Here is a 17,388-nt window from a genome sequence, read left to right as displayed (position 1 = left end):
GCCAACTTACCCCAACCGCCAACTAGCTTCGGGCTCCCCTACTGATATTGGGTTATTTATTGAGATAAATGGTTGGTTTTAATAAATCACGATCATACGCAAATGAAATTGGAAAAAAAAATCGCTCTCGTAACCTTCAATGAAGTAGCCAATTCCTAACATGCTCATTAGAAGCCCAATTAGTATGTTTTAAGATTGTGTATAACATACTGAATTCTTAAAATATGGAATACATGCCTAATTGAAGATAAATTTGGACCTGAAAAATTAATTAAAAAATATGTGCGTTATATCGAGGAAAAATGTACGTTATATCGAATGACGCTATATCGAGGGTACGTTATATCGAGGGTACGTTATATCGAGGGTACGTTGTATCGAAGATTACCTGTAGTTATAACAGCGCGAAATGTTATAGATCAAGGAAAATCTTTCCTATTCTTCATAGCGGATACCTATTGACTAGTGATCATCGATACTAATTAGATTAAAGTCGTACTGGAACTGATCTCCGTTCAGCTATTTATTTTTAGATTCGTAAGCACCACGTATGATCTCTCTTTCGGTTACTAACGGCCAAAGGCTGATAGCACCTAATCGTCGTCGGCCTATGGACTAAATATCAATAGACTCAGACTCGCGTAGAAGCATGATATAATAGCCTTGTGAGAACTATTTTATCTCACTGTTTGACGAAATCTCTTATTAGGGTACTCCAAATCCTTGAAAATAGTCATTTCAATTCTGGAAGATTGTTTTGAAACTTCTGGAGTGTTTTGAATAAACAATGTTGGAAACTCAGGATCCGAATATAAAATGGTTTGATAAAATTAATTGATCATTCTCTCGAATTGACTAAACAGAATTGTCTGAGGCACTCGTTTCTGATCGATTGACTTGCACCCTGTTCCACGAAGGATAAGATCAATGAATAAATTCACAATTTGACGAGAATCTTGACGATCGCGAAATTGGTCGATTGATACAACGATTGGTTTCATCAGTTCTTTTTTCCTGCAATTTTCCATGCCCCACCCACTCAGAAAAAACCTATCCATAGATAATTGAAAAAAAAAATCACGATTTTGTGAACTAAACAATTTATGAAAATCATGAGCAAGTACCTGAAATTATGTATAATAAACATCATATTCATGAAACTATTTGTGTTTTCCAAAAACTAGTTCCAGCCAAAAATAGGAGTATCCGGGGCTATTAAGACAGTGGGGGTAATTCAGACTCCCTCGATTTCTCAAAAAAGTCATAAGATTTTCTGACTGGCGTACATATTCGTGGAATCGCTATTCTAAAACATTAATTTTGACATCTTTTTGGGTTTTAAGAAAGGAGATACTGTTGGCGCCCAATTGCAATATTTATTTCACATTTTTTAATTCATGAGCCCAGATCCCTAGAATTTAAGTATTTACCCACTGTACTTGAAATAATAATCGAACACACACATATTGATGGGGAGAGCTAGATGGATTGTTTTGGGAGGATAAAAGGGACAGTGAATAAAGCGAAAGACCGCGACCGCAAAACCCGCCAGTATTTTTAAAAATTACAAAAATTGTGTTTGTTTATACGTTCCGAAACATCGCGACTCCAAAACTAGTTAGTTCCATCCGTGTATCGTGAAATTAGTGTCCGTCGAATTGTTCGTGTTCATAGTGAGATCTCACTCTGTTTCGCCGCAAGCTATATGCATTAAGAAAACCCTGTGGGAAACCGGCAGCATAACGATCCGTCGCGATCATTTGGTCCTTCGAACCGGATACCAAGGATATCCAGAAACAGAGTTTGCTGTGAAGTTTATTTGGCGACCTAACGGATTCCCAAATTAATCATTGCGTTACTGTTGGGACTGCATACGAACATTATTTCTGTGATAACACGCATCTCCCAATATTGCTGTGCTACCAGTGCGTGTGTACAAGTGGAGGAAGCTACCTAGTGCCGAGTGCGAAGGGGAATGAGAGTGAAGAAAACTTGATCTCCGTGTGTGCGAATGTATTCAATTCGATTCAGCAGCGAATCATACTAGTGTTGTTTGAAATTGTAGCAGTGCTCGGATCACAGTGGGAAAACATTTTGCAGCAAGTGGCCAGCAGCTAAGTGGTGGCGTTGAGCTTCGCGTGTCGTTATATCTGAGTCGAAAAAAAAAAAACTGTTGCGTTCGCGCCGCGTGTGGTCCACCAGTGAAAGATTAGAATGACTAAGAGCGAGAAAATCATAATCGAAAAGGTTATCCAGCGAAAGGGTTGTTATGTTACGTGCGAGTTGGTGGAGAAATTTATTAAGGAGTATAGAGAGGAGCGGGATCGAGTACAGATATCAGTGCGTATTGATGTTTTAGACCGAGCCTACCAAGAATTTCTGGAGGCTCAGGTGGAAATCGAGAAAAATGAGAGACCGGAGACGTTAGATGCCCGATTCATGAAGCGAACGGACTTCGAAGAGCGCTACTGTTTAGCTAAGGGTTTCTTGCTTTCAAAGTGCCCTCTTGAAGCACACGAATCGATACTCAATAGTTCAGTAAATCCTTCCTCTATTCCAACTGCTGCAGGTTTTCACTTGCGACTCCCGAAGATAGACTTGCCCAAGTTTGACGGTGATTTCTCCCGTTGGATGGCTTTTCGCGACTCGTTCCAATCAATGATCCACGTCAATGCTGAAATTCCTGCAGTCGCCAAGCTCCAATACTTGTTACAATCGCTAGAAGGTGAAGTAAAAAAGCCGTTTGAGAGCACTGATATTGTAGCCGATAACTATGCCGTATCTTGGGAGACTTTTTTGAGACGATACGACAATCGCAGATTATTAAGACGTCAACTTTTTCGAGCACTGTACGATCTGCCATCTGTACTCTCGGAGTCACCACAAGAACTACATACACTAGCTGATGATTTTCAACGACACGTTAAGGCACTTGCGAAGCTGGGTGAACCGATTCATCACTGGGACACTCCACTTAGCAGTATGTTGTCTTACAAACTTGATTCCACAACCCTTCAGAGCTTTGAAGAAAAAACCTGCGGGAAAGATTCTGTTACATATGAAGATTTGGTGGAATTTCTATACCAACGAGTTCGAATTTTGAAATCTGTTGCTTCCGATATACACAGAAAAAAATATTTTGTAATTTTAAGTTTATTTTCATGCACATATTTGGAGCATGATTATAAATGTAAAATTAAGTTCCACCACATATACACATGACTTGTCGTGCTTTCTTCAACGAATTTTATTATAATTTTACACGTGGATTGAAAATTACAGTTTCTTTAAACGGAAAACCAATGCACTTCAATGTATTTTTACTCGAATACTGCTGTAAAATGAATGACATGTAATATTACACGAATGAAAGTGTAAAATTGTATGCTGTTTGATGCTCCATTGATTTTAACGTAATCAAATTTTCAATCAAATTTTTATTTCAATCGTTGTATGTTTACATTCGTATTGATTTACATGTCGTTTAAATTTCATTATTTTTTGGTGTGTACAGTACCGCTCTGTGCCTGTGGCTGGCAAACCGCATGCTTCACGAGTAGCCTCGAATGCAGCTGCATTCACCCAGCCCACTGTTTTAAGTTTTTCTGATCCACAGAACATTGATACTGGGTGCCTCGTATGTTCGGAGCGACATTCCATCTACCAATGCCCAACGTTCTATCAAATGTCCACTGGTCAGCGCTGCGAAGTGGCGTCCACATGAAGGCTTTGCTGGAACTGTTCGTCTCCGGGTAACTTAAGTAGAAAATGCAACTCAAAGTTTTCTTGTCGCCACTGTAACGAAAGACACCATTCACTGCTTCATGCTTCCGAGAGCGATATTGTCGTTTCACCTTATAAGAAATCTGAGTTACAGCAACAACCTTCAACATCTTCTGGAATCCCATTGCCCTCTACAAATACAAATATGGCCGCTCAACATATAGACAACTGTGTTTTCCTTGAAACTGTCAGTCTATACATAGTCGACCGGTGTGGACAAGCACATATTGCACGAGCTTTACTGGATTCGGGGTCAACATCAAATTTTATGTCCTATCGACTTGCAGACAACCTAGGACAAACGCCACAGGTAGACATCACTGTTGCAGGAGTTGGACAAGTTATTAACATTAACCGGCAACTTACCGCTACTATAAAGACCATTTCCTTACCATTTACTGCGACACTCAATTTTCTGCTTGTATCACAACCCAGCTTTAGATTACCTAATGTTTCCGTCGATGTATCAGAATGGAAGATTCCAGAAATAACTTTGGCAGATCCTCAATTTCATAGTGCTGGAGGGATCGACCTCATCATTGGTGGTGAATTGTACCAGAGTTTGCACACCGGCAGAAGACTTTCCCTAGGAGATGGTTTTCCAATGCTTGTCGAGACTGTGTTCGGTTGGACTGTATCAGGTGGAATGGATCACGCTGTCAATGAAAGAAACCCAGTTTGCCTAATATCCGCAATGAACAATTTGAAACAAGACACTTCTCAAAAACTCATGAACATTAAAGCCAATTCTGCTCGTACCGTCGTGTTACCGTTCGTTTCGTCTCGCTCCGCCCCACCGCGTGCGTTTCGCCAGTATCTTACCGCTCGCGCGCCACCGTTTCAAGCCTTGGATCATTTAATAAACAACCCGCAATTCGTCATAGTAATACATCCGATCAGTACTTCGGATTCAATTGTATCCTGTTTAAGCAGTCGCTGACATTCTAGAAATTGTTAGTTCCTTAATTCTATCGAACACTAAGGAGGAAGCAGCTTCCGTCGAAATAATTATGATTCGTTGAAACAGTTGTTTCAAGGTGGCCGGAATGTTGGGCCCAATTGCAATATTTATTTCACATTTTTTAATTTATGAGCCCAAATCCCTAGAATTTAAGTATTTACCCACTGTACTTGAAATAATAATCGAACACACACATATTGATGGGGAGAGCTAGATGGATTGTTTTGGGAGGATAAAAGGGACAGTGAATAAAGCGAAAGACCGCGACCGCAAAACCCGCCAGTATTTTTAAAAATTACAAAAATTGTGTTTGTTTATACGTTCCGAAACATCGCGACTCCAAAACTAGTTAGTTCCATCCGTGTATCGTGAAATTAGTGTCCGTCGAATTGTTCGTGTTCATAGTGAGATCTCACTCTGTTTCGCCGCAAGCTATATGCATTAAGAAAACCCTGTGGGAAACCGGCAGCGTAACGATCCGTCGCGATCAGATACAAAGTGTTTCATTTTTTGTCACCTTCAAAACAAAAACCATTATACTGGCAAAACCTTTATAAAATAAAAGTGAAAAAATAACAGATACGTGTTTTGGAAAACTTGAGGCTCCAATTTTATGGAATGATTTTTGTTCAGGTAAAAACACAGATATATTCAAGACGCGTGTAAATACCCGCTACTGAGATACCGAATAAGACGTCTGAAACACGTTTGGTAAACGTTAGTAGATGGCGCAGTGATCAATGCAATGCAGTTAGAGTGCAGCTGTCAAACACGTATGGCAAACAGTTGCGCAGATGGTAATAGTGAAACACGGATTTCCAACGTATATCAATTTGAAAGTTTACACAGGTTTTTGAAGAAATTTTGTTCTAGCCTAAACGTCTGTTATCTGTGACTATATCAACTAAAAGATCCGACAGTTAAACACTGTTCATGATTTCAGGAGCTTTGTCACGATTTTCGTAATTTCTCATCACGTTACCAAAATATTTTATTCATAAGTTTACTGTAGGATTTTCCTCGCAGAATAGCGCGAGTTATTTTCATGATTTCAGGACCGCAGTCACGATTTTCGTAAATTAAATTCACGTTATCGTGATATTTTGTTCACGAGTTTCGTATCGATCACCATTTTCGTAATTTCTATTCACGTTATCATGATATCTTAGTTGATTATTATTCATGCTTTCAGGATTTTAGTCACGATTTTTGATAATTTTGGCAGAAGTAGTGTGACTTATATTCCTGATCTCAAGTTCTTAGCCACGATTTTCGTAATTTTTATTCACGTTATCGTGCTATTTTACTCAGAAGTAAAGTGATTTGTATTCATGGTATTAGGATTCTAGTAACGATTTACGAAATCTTAGCCACGAGTAGTGTGATTTATGTTCACGATTTCAGGACCTTAGTCACGATTTTCAAAATTTTTAGGCGCATTTTCGTGATATTTTATTCTTGAGCTAACTTTCGAATTTGATACGTGGAGTACTGTGACCTATGTTCATGATATCACTCACGATAGATCATAAGTCATGTACTAAGAATCATAAACCATTTCTCGAATACATGAATTATATTTTATGATTTTAGAACTTTTTCACGAGTAAAGTGTAAATATTATACTAGGAATCATGACGAGTTCATGTTTCGATGAATGTTATTTAATGATTTTGTGCATTATTTCACGAGAACGAATGGTGACTAATATACTAGGAATCATGAACCAATTCACGAATATATGAATAATATTTTATTGTTTTGTGAACTATTGCACATGCATTATGAGTCGTGACAAATTTGCTAGGAATCATGACTTAGTGCACATATACATGAATAATACTTTATAATTATGTGAACTATTTCGCGAGCACGGGTATATAATCGTAATTAATATAATAGTAATCATGAACTAGTTCACGATGATTGAACAAATTCATAAATAATGTTCCGAGTTTCGTGTAATAGTTAACGAGAAAACATGTTTTGAGTTAGTGAACTAATTCACAATCATGAAAATCAGATCACGTTCAAGATGTAATAAATCATTAATCAGTTAATCATATAGTCGGAATTAGAAAAATATTAATTGTAAAACCAAAGGTTGGGTCACCCTTTGGTTTTATGATTTATTTTCCTAAAGTTGCAAACTAGTTCACACACAGAAAATTGAGTTGGTAATGATTTGGAGTCGTGGTCCTATTTGCGTAACAGAAAAACGTGATTGTTCCAGAACTCACGGCAATTTATTCACGATTTTTAGAACATTATTTTCGCGTGTATCATTGGTCTCTTGGCTTTTAGTGAAGACCTCCAGTACCGTTTTAGGTACGAACGCACTGGCCTAGGTCCAGAGGTCTGCGGAATTTGGGAGCTCACACATAGGAAAAATGTAAAATCATAACAACTACCAGCACTGGTGACACTAAGAAATTTAAGAAAAGGATGCATTCCTAGATATAATTAAAGTAATTGTTGGTATTTATGTAAGTCATCGGATTTGAAAATAGTAATCGGCGATGTATAACATTCAAATATATTCCTTATAGTCTTGTTTGGCTATATAAAAGGACTTTGTTGTCAGGTAGGAAATTTATTTCGCGAAAAATTGGTCGGTTCTCACGGTAAAGAGGGACAAGTCTGTCTTTACCAGGAGACATGTTGGTTGACGAGTTATTCGTAGTTATGCTGCCTAAGCTCGACCCCCATCAGCAGAAGACAAAAGTTAAGCCCGTAAAGTATTAAGCCTGTTCTAATGACCCTGTCACTTCTAGTTTTCCGATCTGTTTACTTCACATCTTTGCTCTCACTTGAGTACTATGGCTCTAAAGTTTCATAACATTCCCTACAAAGTAATCTCTAGCCAATTGAATGTCGTTAAAATGTAAAAAAATAATTGAAATTATTCATGCTTCGTTGCAGTCAACTGCAAATAACTTTCAGGCTTTTATCTGAGACAGAGATACTATTGCCATCACAAAAGTGTAACTTTTACAGCCTACTGGTAGATTTGGCAGGTCAGCGGTAAAACTAAAAAAAAGTTGCTGCCTAGATCGTTTGGAGCAAAGGAAGCGTTGTGTGGAGATGAAATTAGAGGCGCAGTAGTCATCGATCTTTTTGATGTGCTACCTACCACAGAGCCATAAGATGATGCCGCATTGTAGGATGGTGTGTCTGAGATAGAAGATCTTTGTATAGACAGAGAAATCGTATCTCTATTTTGAATTAGTTAAACATGTTTTGTTGAAAGACAGCCGAAAAAGTTGATTTTTTTGGGTGTTTTTGCTGCTTTATACGATTTTTTCTCGAGTAGGACATGTCCAGAAATTCAACTTATGGTTTCCGCAACAATTACACGCACTAAAAGTGATTTCCTTCGCCGAACAAACGTCCTTTGCGTACGAATTATCACCACATATCATTCATTTAGAATCTTAATAACAATATTTTAGTACCGTGCACAAGACCTTGGCGTCTGGGTCAGATTTAAATACTGTCCCCTTGGCATCTATAATATTTCGTTCAAACTTTGACTTTACGGCAAATCTGTCAAGCCAGATTTTAAAGATTAATTGTTTTTGAAATTATATTAAAACAAAATTTATATAATTTCTCTATGAGTACAGAAGAAGATGTTAATGGCCAATTAATCCATCTGCTGTAGCTGGACATTCTCCTCTTCACCCAATCTGAAAAGAAGTTTTCACGTCCGGAATAAACGTTGAAAACTCAGGTCGAAAGTCTCTGAAGTCGGAGATCATCACTGTTATAGGTGGATGGGATTAGAGTTTCTTCTCATTGGCACAATGCGTAGGAAATTACTTCAGGTTCACATTCAAATAAATTCATCGAACGTGTTGCAACAATCAATTGGATTTTCGGGTGTAGAAATTACCCGTTTTAAGTTTCCATGTAATATTTGGCATACCGCCTTTCTGGGATGACCCAGCCATGTTGAAAAAATGAAATATTTCGCTAGGCTTGTGTGTTTTGAGTTGTTAACACCATCCTGATTTTTCATTGAAAAATTCCCTGTTCTAAACATATTAAACTGCAATCTTTACCGTAATCATCCATAAATGCCATTGAGCTACCAGAACACAGCGAATCGCTATTAGCGATGAATCTAATTTCTTCCGTTATGTATTGCATAATTCTCTGAATTTTGTTGGTATTTTTGCCTTTTACTCGAGTATGGGGTTTTTAAATTCCAGCTTCTCTTTGCTGCGAAACCATTCGACCGGATCGATTGGGTTTTTACGTATACAGTCGTACCGGACTAGCATTTATATTGGTTCTTTCGAGCGAGGTGAGAGATGCAGTTTCCAAGCAGTTCCAAACCACCCCCATTCCTCTTTGCGTGCTTCGTTCGTGCACTATCGAAACTGTTGTTGCAAACCGTTTATTCAGTATGCTGAAAGTGTAGGAAATGAGCAAAAAGATCAGGGTTGTATTTAAGGATTCAAATGCAGTGTAAAATTATCCACAAATGTGGCTGACCATTGGCTTGTTATGTACAATAACAAAAAAATGAAACCTTACATGGCTATGAAAACAGTAATACTTCGTTTTCAATCCCCCCGCTGATGAACGCCACCGAAAATGCACTCGTTTGCGAAACGGAAGACTCTTGTTCGCCTAAAGACTAGAAATCTCCCTCCCAGGATCGAGCACCCTCTTGTCGTGACAGCAACTACGACGACGACGACGACGATGTTAGGTATAAACTATTTCCAGTGTGCAGCTACGTGATCTCCTTAGCATTCCGCTGAGCGTGAACCGTTTCGAGACTGATTTGTGCCTTTGCCGGGCAAGTTTAACATCATCATCATCAATTGGGCAACCCAGTTGAGCTAGAGTTTCTATCGCCCATTCAATCCTCGGGCTACTGTTAAAACTGAAGGCAGCATCATTATCATCATTGCTTTATAGTTGCTTCAAATCCCCCATCTTCGTCTTGCTCGTTTCGATTATGTTTGGCTAGAATAAAAAAATGGTCGCTCACGACGGTTATTCGGTGCTGCTGGCGGCAATGATCACGAGGTTTGGTGGGATTTTCTCAAAAATAAAAATGGGTGGGAGAAAATATGGTAAGGTAAGGTTAATTCGGAGGAAATAAGACATCTAGCGACTTTTTTTGGGATGCTGTGGGTGGTAGTAGGAGAAAAAATCGAAAGACAAAATGTCGAAAGTACAATTGGTCAAAGGGATAAAAGGTCTTTTGCAGCAACTTGAGAAAAGTTTTCATTTTGATTGAAAATCCCAAAATTTGGAAGCGTTCATGCGTATATTTTTACATGATAAAATTGCAAGGAAAACTGAATTAATTGTCAGAAAATATCAACTAAAAATATGATAAAAAGCACTTTATTTCTAGTAGGTAGCATTGGAAAATATATCACGCAGGTGTCGTCGGTTGTATGTCAGACATACAAAGTTGGTCGTTTCGGGTACTTAAGTAGTGCTTATTTTACACCGCCCATAAAAGTTAGCATTATATTCAATCGTTTGTGAAGAAAGAAAACAATGAATAATTGTCATTTGATACTCAGAATAATGTAATCTTAAGACAGTAGAAGTAGTCGTTTTCCGTTAAATTGTATCCATCATGACATGTGAAGTTTAACTAAAATACAGCAATAAGGAATAATTAAATCGCTCACATGCAATTTGATACCATTAAGCTTAAGTAACACTCCCGAAAACCGGCAGTCCGGAGTTGAAGTTGCATTTTTTACAAAACTAAAGATTTCCGTATCAACTCATGAAATGGTAAATCTATCACCAATTCTCGGCAGCCAGCGCCAAAAACACATGATAAAACTTCCGAGTGTTGCATCGATCGTATTACTTGTTAAATTGAATCTTTATCCCATCCGATTAACAAAAACCTCTTCCCGTAGCAAACGTTACGGAAGTATATACGATCTCTATAACAACATTTAGTACACTAACACTCCTTCCCCGATGATTGCAACGAACTTTCAAAACGTACACATTAAGGGTGGCTAGCTACTCTCATGCTCCATTCATTGATTCTCTGTGCAGTTTCCCGAGTTCTGATCAACTACGGATTAGTAACTACAAATTTTACCGTCATTATGCTAATGGTCATGGTCATGTGCAGTAAATAAAATGTTACCTGAGGTATTAGGATAAGAAAACCTGTGCAAAATTTCGATACAATTGGTCAAGTAATTTGTTGCTATGCTCAAACTTCGCTTTTTTCGAGCTACCTCGAAAGATTCACTGCCACTTGCTCAATTTCCAGCAGTTTGTAATGAAAATTTAGGAAATATTATTCAAAATCTGCGTTATTATATGGCTAAATAAACTAATATTTTCCGTAACCTGAAGAAATAGAAACGCCGAAAAAACCTTACACTCCCATTAACGATTAAGATGAATAAAAAGTAAAAAGATGTAAAAAGAGTGATAAGAATAGAAAGAGTAAAAAGAGTGAAAATACTAAATAGAGTAAAAAGAGTAAAAAGAGTGATAGGAGTAAAAAGAGTAAAAAAAGTAAAAAGAGTAAAAAGAGTAAAGAAAGTTAGTAAAAAGAGTAAAAAAGTAAATAATAAAAAGAGTAAAAAGTGTAAAAAGAGTAAAGAGAGTAAAGAGAATAAGAAGAGAGTAAAAAGAATAAAAAGAGAAAGAAGAGTAAGAAGGGTAAAAAGAGTAAAAGGGGTAAAAAGAGTTAAAAGAGAAAAGAGTACAAACTTAATTTCTTCTGCCAAACCTCAGCCTTTTTCGCATCTTTTGCTGAAATCTCAACATCTGAGATCTCAGCAAACAATTCTTTTGCTGAGGTCTCAGTAAACGTGACGTTTGAAAGCTGAGACTCGAAAAATATTTCACCAAAAATCAGCAAACAAATCTCATTTGTCTGCCGCCAATGCGAATCAGCTGATCTGGGCCGATAAAGGGATGAAACCAACGGATACGAGATTTCGGGGATACTGGTTACGCTTGCTGGAGGGCCTTGTACTCGAGGCTGAAGCTTTACTGTTGGATGAGTCTGATGATCGTCGCTTCTGCTTCCTTCCGCTCGTCAACTGTAAGGTGTGCTGATTCCATTCGTGCTGTAGAGGTTTTTCGACAATTCTGAAGAAATCGTCGACAGTAAGCAGCTACTCGGACCATATGCTGGAAGTCGGAGAATTGTTCGACGAATTCGTCGACGAATGATGGTTCGATGTTAGCTGGAACTACTGCTGCCGGTGCCTTTCGTGCTTCTACGAGAACTTCGGAATGCTGAATGTTGTAGTGTTGTTGTATGGGCCAGTCGCTTTGGTCGTTCTGAAGCCATTGTGATCATTGCCACCAGGGATCACATTGGAGAAGGGTTTCTGCCGGTATCCCTCTGGAAATGTGGTCTGCTGGGTTTTGCTGGCCTGCTACGTGATTCCAAGAGCAGTTTTGCGTGGCGGTCTGAATCTTGGAGACTCGATTGGCCACGAACGTTGTCCAGGTCGACGGAGAAGCATTTAGCCAACTCAGCACGATGGTAGAATCAACCCAAAAGAACGTTTCTGCGTGTGTCTGGAGCGATGACGTCACCTTCTCGTAGAGTTCGGCAGACAGAAGGGCACCGCAGAGCTCGAGTCGGGGAATGCTTTGCCTTTTCAGGGGTGCTACCTTCGATTTTGCGGTCAGCAGACAGATTTTAACTGCTCTAGATGCGTCTGTCGAGCGGACGTAGACACACGAGCCGTATGCGTGTTCCGAAGCGTCGGAGAAGAAATGCAGCTGGACTGATACGGGATTAGAAAGAAGAATACAACGGTCGATACGCAAATCGTTCAACCGATGGAGTTGCGATTGGTACTCGTGCCAGCGTTCCTTGATGGCTGATGGTAATTCGTTGTCCCAGCTCCAAATCTTGCCGTCGTCGTCCTTCAAGGTCCAAAGAGTCTGCATGAATATTTTTGCGGTTGTTACGATAGGTCCGACAAGCCCAAGCGGATCAAACAAACGAGCGATGTACGATAGTGCGATGCGTTTCGTTAGTGGTGCGTCTGTCGTCGATGTCGGAAGCTGAATTTTGTAGCGGAGCTGGTCGGTGGACGGTTCCCAGTGCAGTCCAAGCGTTTTTATGCACGGATCTCGGTCTAGGTCGACCGACCCTTGTACAGCACGATTTTCTTCTGGGACATCCTCTAGTACTACTTCTTCATTGGATGCCCATTTGCGGAGTTCGAAACCGCCCTTGAGTAACAGCGCGTCGAGCTGCTTGCGTAAAGTGGTTGTTTCTGCTATGTTGCGTCCACCAGAAAACAGATCGTCGACGTAGAAATCCTTGCGTAGAACTTCAGCTGCTTCGGGGTACTCGTCGCGTTCGTCGTCGGCTAGTTGCTGGAGAACTCTCGTTGCAATGTACGGTGCGCTGGCTGTGCCGTATGTTACGGTATTTAGTTCAAAGGTTTCCATCGAAGTGTCGGGGGAAACTCGCCAAACAATTCGCTGCAGTGGAGTGTCCTGCTCGTCTACCAGGACTTGGCGGTACATCTGCTTGATGTCGGCGATCAGCATGACTGGGTGTGTTCAGGCTCGCATTATAATTGATCGCTGGTCTTCTTGCACGGTTGGTCCAACCAGAAGCGCGTCGTTCAGCGATGGTCCGTTGGGAGTTTTGCACGACGCGTCAAAAACTACCCTCAGTTTGGTCGTCGTGCTATCTTCGCGCACTACAGCGTGATGCGGAAGATGGTAGCATGAAGTCGGAGGATTTTCGTAGTCCGTTACGCGCTGCATGTGCCCTAGCGCGTGATATTCCTCGATAAAGACTCGATACTGTTGATGCAGGTTGGGATTGCGGACTAGACGACCTTCTAGCCGGTGAAAATGACGTAGAGCGGTACGACGGTTGTCGACCAGGCTAGACAACACATCCTGCTTCAGTGGCAGTCGAACTATGTATCGACCTACGGTGTTGCGGGTTACCGTGCGACGGAAGTGTTCCTCGCAGGCGGCTTCTTCGACAGAATAGCACGGAGAGGCGTTGTCTTCCTCGATGGACCAAAACCTTTCCATTAGACGGTGCACGTCGTTGACGGTGGCGACATTTGCGATGATTGGAGCAATCGGTTGACCATGAGAAGACCTTCCCGACACTACCCAGCCAAGAACGGAGTTCACGAGTACCGGAAGGTTATCGCCAAGCGGAATTCGACCAGAGACCTTGAACAAGTCGAAGAAAATTTCTGCTCCCAAGATGAGATCGATTGGGTTGGTGCTGCAGAATGACGGATCAACTAGCTGTATACTCGGCGGAATCTCCCAGGCCGAAGTATCAACAGAAGTCGACGGCAGATCGATGGTAATTTTGGGAAGACCTAGAAATTCCAAGCTAGTCGAATACCTTCCGATTTGTGGTTGACAATTTGTGCCTAGCATGCGTCGACGATTGACCGATGCCAGCAATCGGAAGATGGACCTTCTTCCGTTGCGCTTTGATTCGCGTCGTCGAAAACGATGACTACAGCAGTAGCAAGTAGAATTGCCTTCCGTCCATAACTAACGGAAGCGAAGCTGGCAGGCTCGATTGTGGCTGACACAGATGGGTGGATTGCTGGTAGATGCAGCAGGCGTAGACCTTTCATCTGTGTAGTTGGTTGTCTTCTGACCTGAGCTGGTTGGTTGTTGACAGGAACAAAGCTGAGTATGATGCTTGCCCTGACACATGCGGCAGGTATTCGTTGACGAACAGTCCTTCGCTTGATGACCCTTCCGCAAGCAGTTCCGACAGAGATGATTGGGACGAACTTCCTTCTTCTTATCCTCCGAACTCATCTTGGAAAACGTCGCGCATTGGTAGAGTGGATGATGGTTGTTGCAGACGATGCACTTCCTTGCGTTGCACTGTGCTCCATTGTTACTTGCGAGTGGTCGTTGAGAAGGCTTCTTTACTTGGCCGGCAATGGGGACATCTACCGTAGTACTCTGAATGTTCTGCAGCACGGTGACCCTACGTTGGATGAATGCGGTCAGGTCCTTGACCGAGATGGCATCCTTCGTCGTTGTAAATTCCTCCCAGTCCCTTCTCGTCGTCGGGTCAAGGTGAATACTCAGCATCCGAATTAGCAAAATGTCCTAGAACTGGACCTTCTCCCCTAACTGTTGTAGCACCTTTACGTTAGCCTCAAATTTCTCCACCAACGAATGTAATTCCGAAGCAGGCTCACTTTTGAGCGAAGGGAACTCAAATAACGCATCAACGTATGACTCAAATAACGCATCAACGTATGACTGTTTCAGTCGCGCAGGGTTTTGAAAATGCTCGATAAGTAGATTCCATGCAACCACATAATTGTTTGCGCTGAGTGGAATGGTTTGTATCAGCTTCAAAGCCTCGCCCGACAGTGACGAACGCAAATAATAGAACTTTTGAATATTGGAAAGTTCTACCGACGAGTGGACCAGTGAAACAAACAAATCATGAAGGTTCAACCAGCCGTCTAGATTCCCACTAAAGACGGGAAGTTTTACGTCGGGCAAACGCACCTGCGATGACGACGGAGGGCTACGATTGGTTGAGGGAGAACTCGATACGCAAAGTGAATTATTTTTATTCTTGGCGAGCAGAAATCCTTTGGAACGATAATATGCCGACTCATACTCCGTGCGCTGCTTCAGCTGTTCGTCCAAATTCGCCTCGTCGAGCGACTCCAGTTCCGCCTGAACCGAATTGAGGTCCGCCCAGAGCTTGATGATGCTCTCCAAGCGCACAAGTACTTCGTTCGCACAGCAGTCGTCGTCGTCGTCGTCGTAGTTATCGACAAACTGCTTGATCGCGTTGAATGACGACAGCAGGCTCCTTTGTCGCAGCTTCAATCCCTTGATGCGACGATCGGTGGACATCGTGATGGCAAAATGGATCTGCAAAGCAAAGACCGCGTAGCCCAAACGGAGAGAGTAATGGGTTTGGAATTCTAATTACCTGTGACAGACAATGTGAATGCCTTGTAAATTTAATTAGCAGCTGCCTTCTTCGTCTTTGTCGTGGAGCGAGTCCAATGGCACCAAGCACAAGCGTTCCACCAGTAAAAAAGAGCAAACGAAATCGTCCTATATTATTGCCGATAGCAGCAACCAATTTCCTCCACCGTGTCGTGTGGGTGAATTGAACCACGTCCGGAACAAGCGGTCTGCCTGCCAGCAAACTTGGTGGACCAGTGTATAACGGAACCGCGTCGCAGTCAGCAGCAACAGGCGCAAGCACTCGCAGAAGTCAACGGGTTCTGAAATCAGAAGACCGCGCAGCTCAAAAGGGAAAATTAGCGGGTAATGGAACCCTAATTACCTTAATTAGGCAACTTAAATGCCTTGTACGGTGAAATAAAGCAGCAGTCTTCCTCCAGTAACAGCAGTATTGTTCTCCGACCGCGTCCTTTTCGCGAACAATTGCAGAGTTGAATGGCGAACCGGCCGCGATGGCGATCAGCAAGCGTTGAGAATGGCGGATGGAACGGCGTCCAGCGAGTGTTACGATGGCGGACAAACGGAATTCGACGTTTATCCGGCTCGAAGGACCAAATGTCGAGTAGCACAGGTAAAGCCGCGGAACACAGATGACTTACGTATGCGGTAGCGGAACAGAACGGTGATCCAAACTGGTAAGGTTTTTCTTTTCTTCCACAGGCGACTGATGGACTTCGGAGATTCGACGATTCCTTGCAGCAACTCAGGTACGTACAGCATTCATACTATTTATTTCTATCGTTTAATTCACTACTTTATTCTTCTAACTTAACTATCTATACTAATTTCTATAGTTTAACTTCACTTCTTGAAAGTTATCTCGCACTGACTAACTCACTTCTCGCTGGTTTGACGTTTACAGAACAGCTGATGACTAAGAGGCGCGACCACGGACGGCGCCCCTTTTTATATGATCTCACCAGGAGCATGTTGCAGATGATGGCTACCACGGTTTTGGGCATCGATGTAACTCGATGAACGATGGAGCCATTCGTGATCCGCATGCGCCGCTGATATATAGGTGGCGCGCTTTTACAAATTTTCATTGTGCACGAACAGAGTATAAAGAGTGTAAAAAGTGTAAAGAGTGTAAAGAGTGTAAAGAGTGTAAAAAGTGTAAAGAGTGTAAAGAGTGTAAAGAGTGTAAAGAGTGTAAAGAGTGTAAAGAGTGTAAAGTGCGTTAAGAGTGTAAAGAGTGTAAAGAGTGTAAAGAGTGTAAAGAGTGTAAAGAGTGTAAAGAGTGTAAAGAGTGTAAAGAGTGTAAAGAGTGTAAAGAGTGTAAAGAGTGTAATGAGTGTAAAGAGTGTAAAGAGTGTAAAGAGTGTAAAGTGTGTAAAGAGTGTAAAGAGTGTAAAGAGTGTAAAGAGTGTAAAGAGTGTAAAGAGTGTAAAGAGTGTAAAGAGTGTAAAGAGTGTAAAGAGTGTAAAGAGTGTAAAGAGTGTAAAGAGTGTAAAGAGTGTAAAGAGTGTAAAGAGTGTAAAGAGTGTAAAGAGTGTAAAGAGTGTAAAGAGTGTAAAGATTGTAAAGAGTGTAAAGAGTAAAGAGTATAGAGTAAAGAGTAAAGAGTTAGGAATAATATTTCCGACTTCGACTCATCAGAATCCGACACCAACATAGTGCTGGACTGGAATTGATGCTTACTCCAAAAACGGAGACACTATTTG

At 41.2% G+C, this 17,388-nt stretch overlaps 4 protein-coding genes across 4 annotated transcripts; 1 reads left to right on the top strand and 3 right to left on the bottom strand.

Moving 5' to 3' along the window:
- The first annotated feature begins 2,214 nt into the window (after positions 1-2,214).
- Positions 2,215-11,815, top strand: LOC131679507 (uncharacterized). The gene is made up of 2 exons (XM_058960243.1): positions 2,215-2,980; positions 11,613-11,815. Exons 1-2 carry the CDS (start codon positions 2,215-2,217, stop codon positions 11,813-11,815), a joined length of 969 nt encoding a protein of 322 aa, XP_058816226.1.
- Positions 11,816-12,058: 243 nt separating this feature from the next.
- LOC131679506 (uncharacterized) lies at positions 12,059-13,276 on the bottom strand. Its single transcript, XM_058960242.1, has one exon. The coding sequence runs from the start codon at positions 13,274-13,276 to the stop codon at positions 12,059-12,061; it is 1,218 nt and encodes a 405-aa protein (XP_058816225.1).
- A 12-nt stretch (positions 13,277-13,288) lies between these two features.
- Positions 13,289-14,140, bottom strand: LOC131679505 (uncharacterized). Its single transcript, XM_058960241.1, has one exon. It carries the CDS (start codon positions 14,138-14,140, stop codon positions 13,289-13,291), a length of 852 nt encoding a protein of 283 aa, XP_058816224.1.
- A 696-nt stretch (positions 14,141-14,836) lies between these two features.
- LOC131679504 (uncharacterized) lies at positions 14,837-15,604 on the bottom strand. Its single transcript, XM_058960240.1, has one exon. The coding sequence runs from the start codon at positions 15,602-15,604 to the stop codon at positions 14,837-14,839; it is 768 nt and encodes a 255-aa protein (XP_058816223.1).
- Positions 15,605-17,388: the final 1,784 nt, after the last annotated feature.

This window comes from Topomyia yanbarensis, chromosome 2 (assembly GCF_030247195.1).
Source record: "Topomyia yanbarensis strain Yona2022 chromosome 2, ASM3024719v1, whole genome shotgun sequence".
NCBI classification, from domain to species: domain Eukaryota; kingdom Metazoa; phylum Arthropoda; class Insecta; order Diptera; family Culicidae; genus Topomyia; species Topomyia yanbarensis.
Note: the sequence above shows the minus strand (reverse complement) of the source record. Positions and strands in the feature narration are given on the sequence as shown.

Excerpts from the sequence above, each read along its gene's own strand:
- LOC131679507 (XM_058960243.1), top strand. The coding sequence starts at position 2,215 with ATGACTAAGAGCGAGAAAATCATAATCGAAAAGGTTATCCAGCGAAAG. Across the intron at positions 2,981-11,612 it reads CTGGGACACTCCACTTAGCA|CAAACAAATCTCATTTGTCT; the intron begins GTATGTTGTCTT and ends ACCAAAAATCAG.
- LOC131679506 (XM_058960242.1), bottom strand. The coding sequence starts at position 13,276 with ATGCTGATCGCCGACATCAAGCAGATGTACCGCCAAGTCCTGGTAGAC.
- LOC131679505 (XM_058960241.1), bottom strand. The coding sequence starts at position 14,140 with ATGCTAGGCACAAATTGTCAACCACAAATCGGAAGGTATTCGACTAGC.
- LOC131679504 (XM_058960240.1), bottom strand. The coding sequence starts at position 15,604 with ATGTCCACCGATCGTCGCATCAAGGGATTGAAGCTGCGACAAAGGAGC.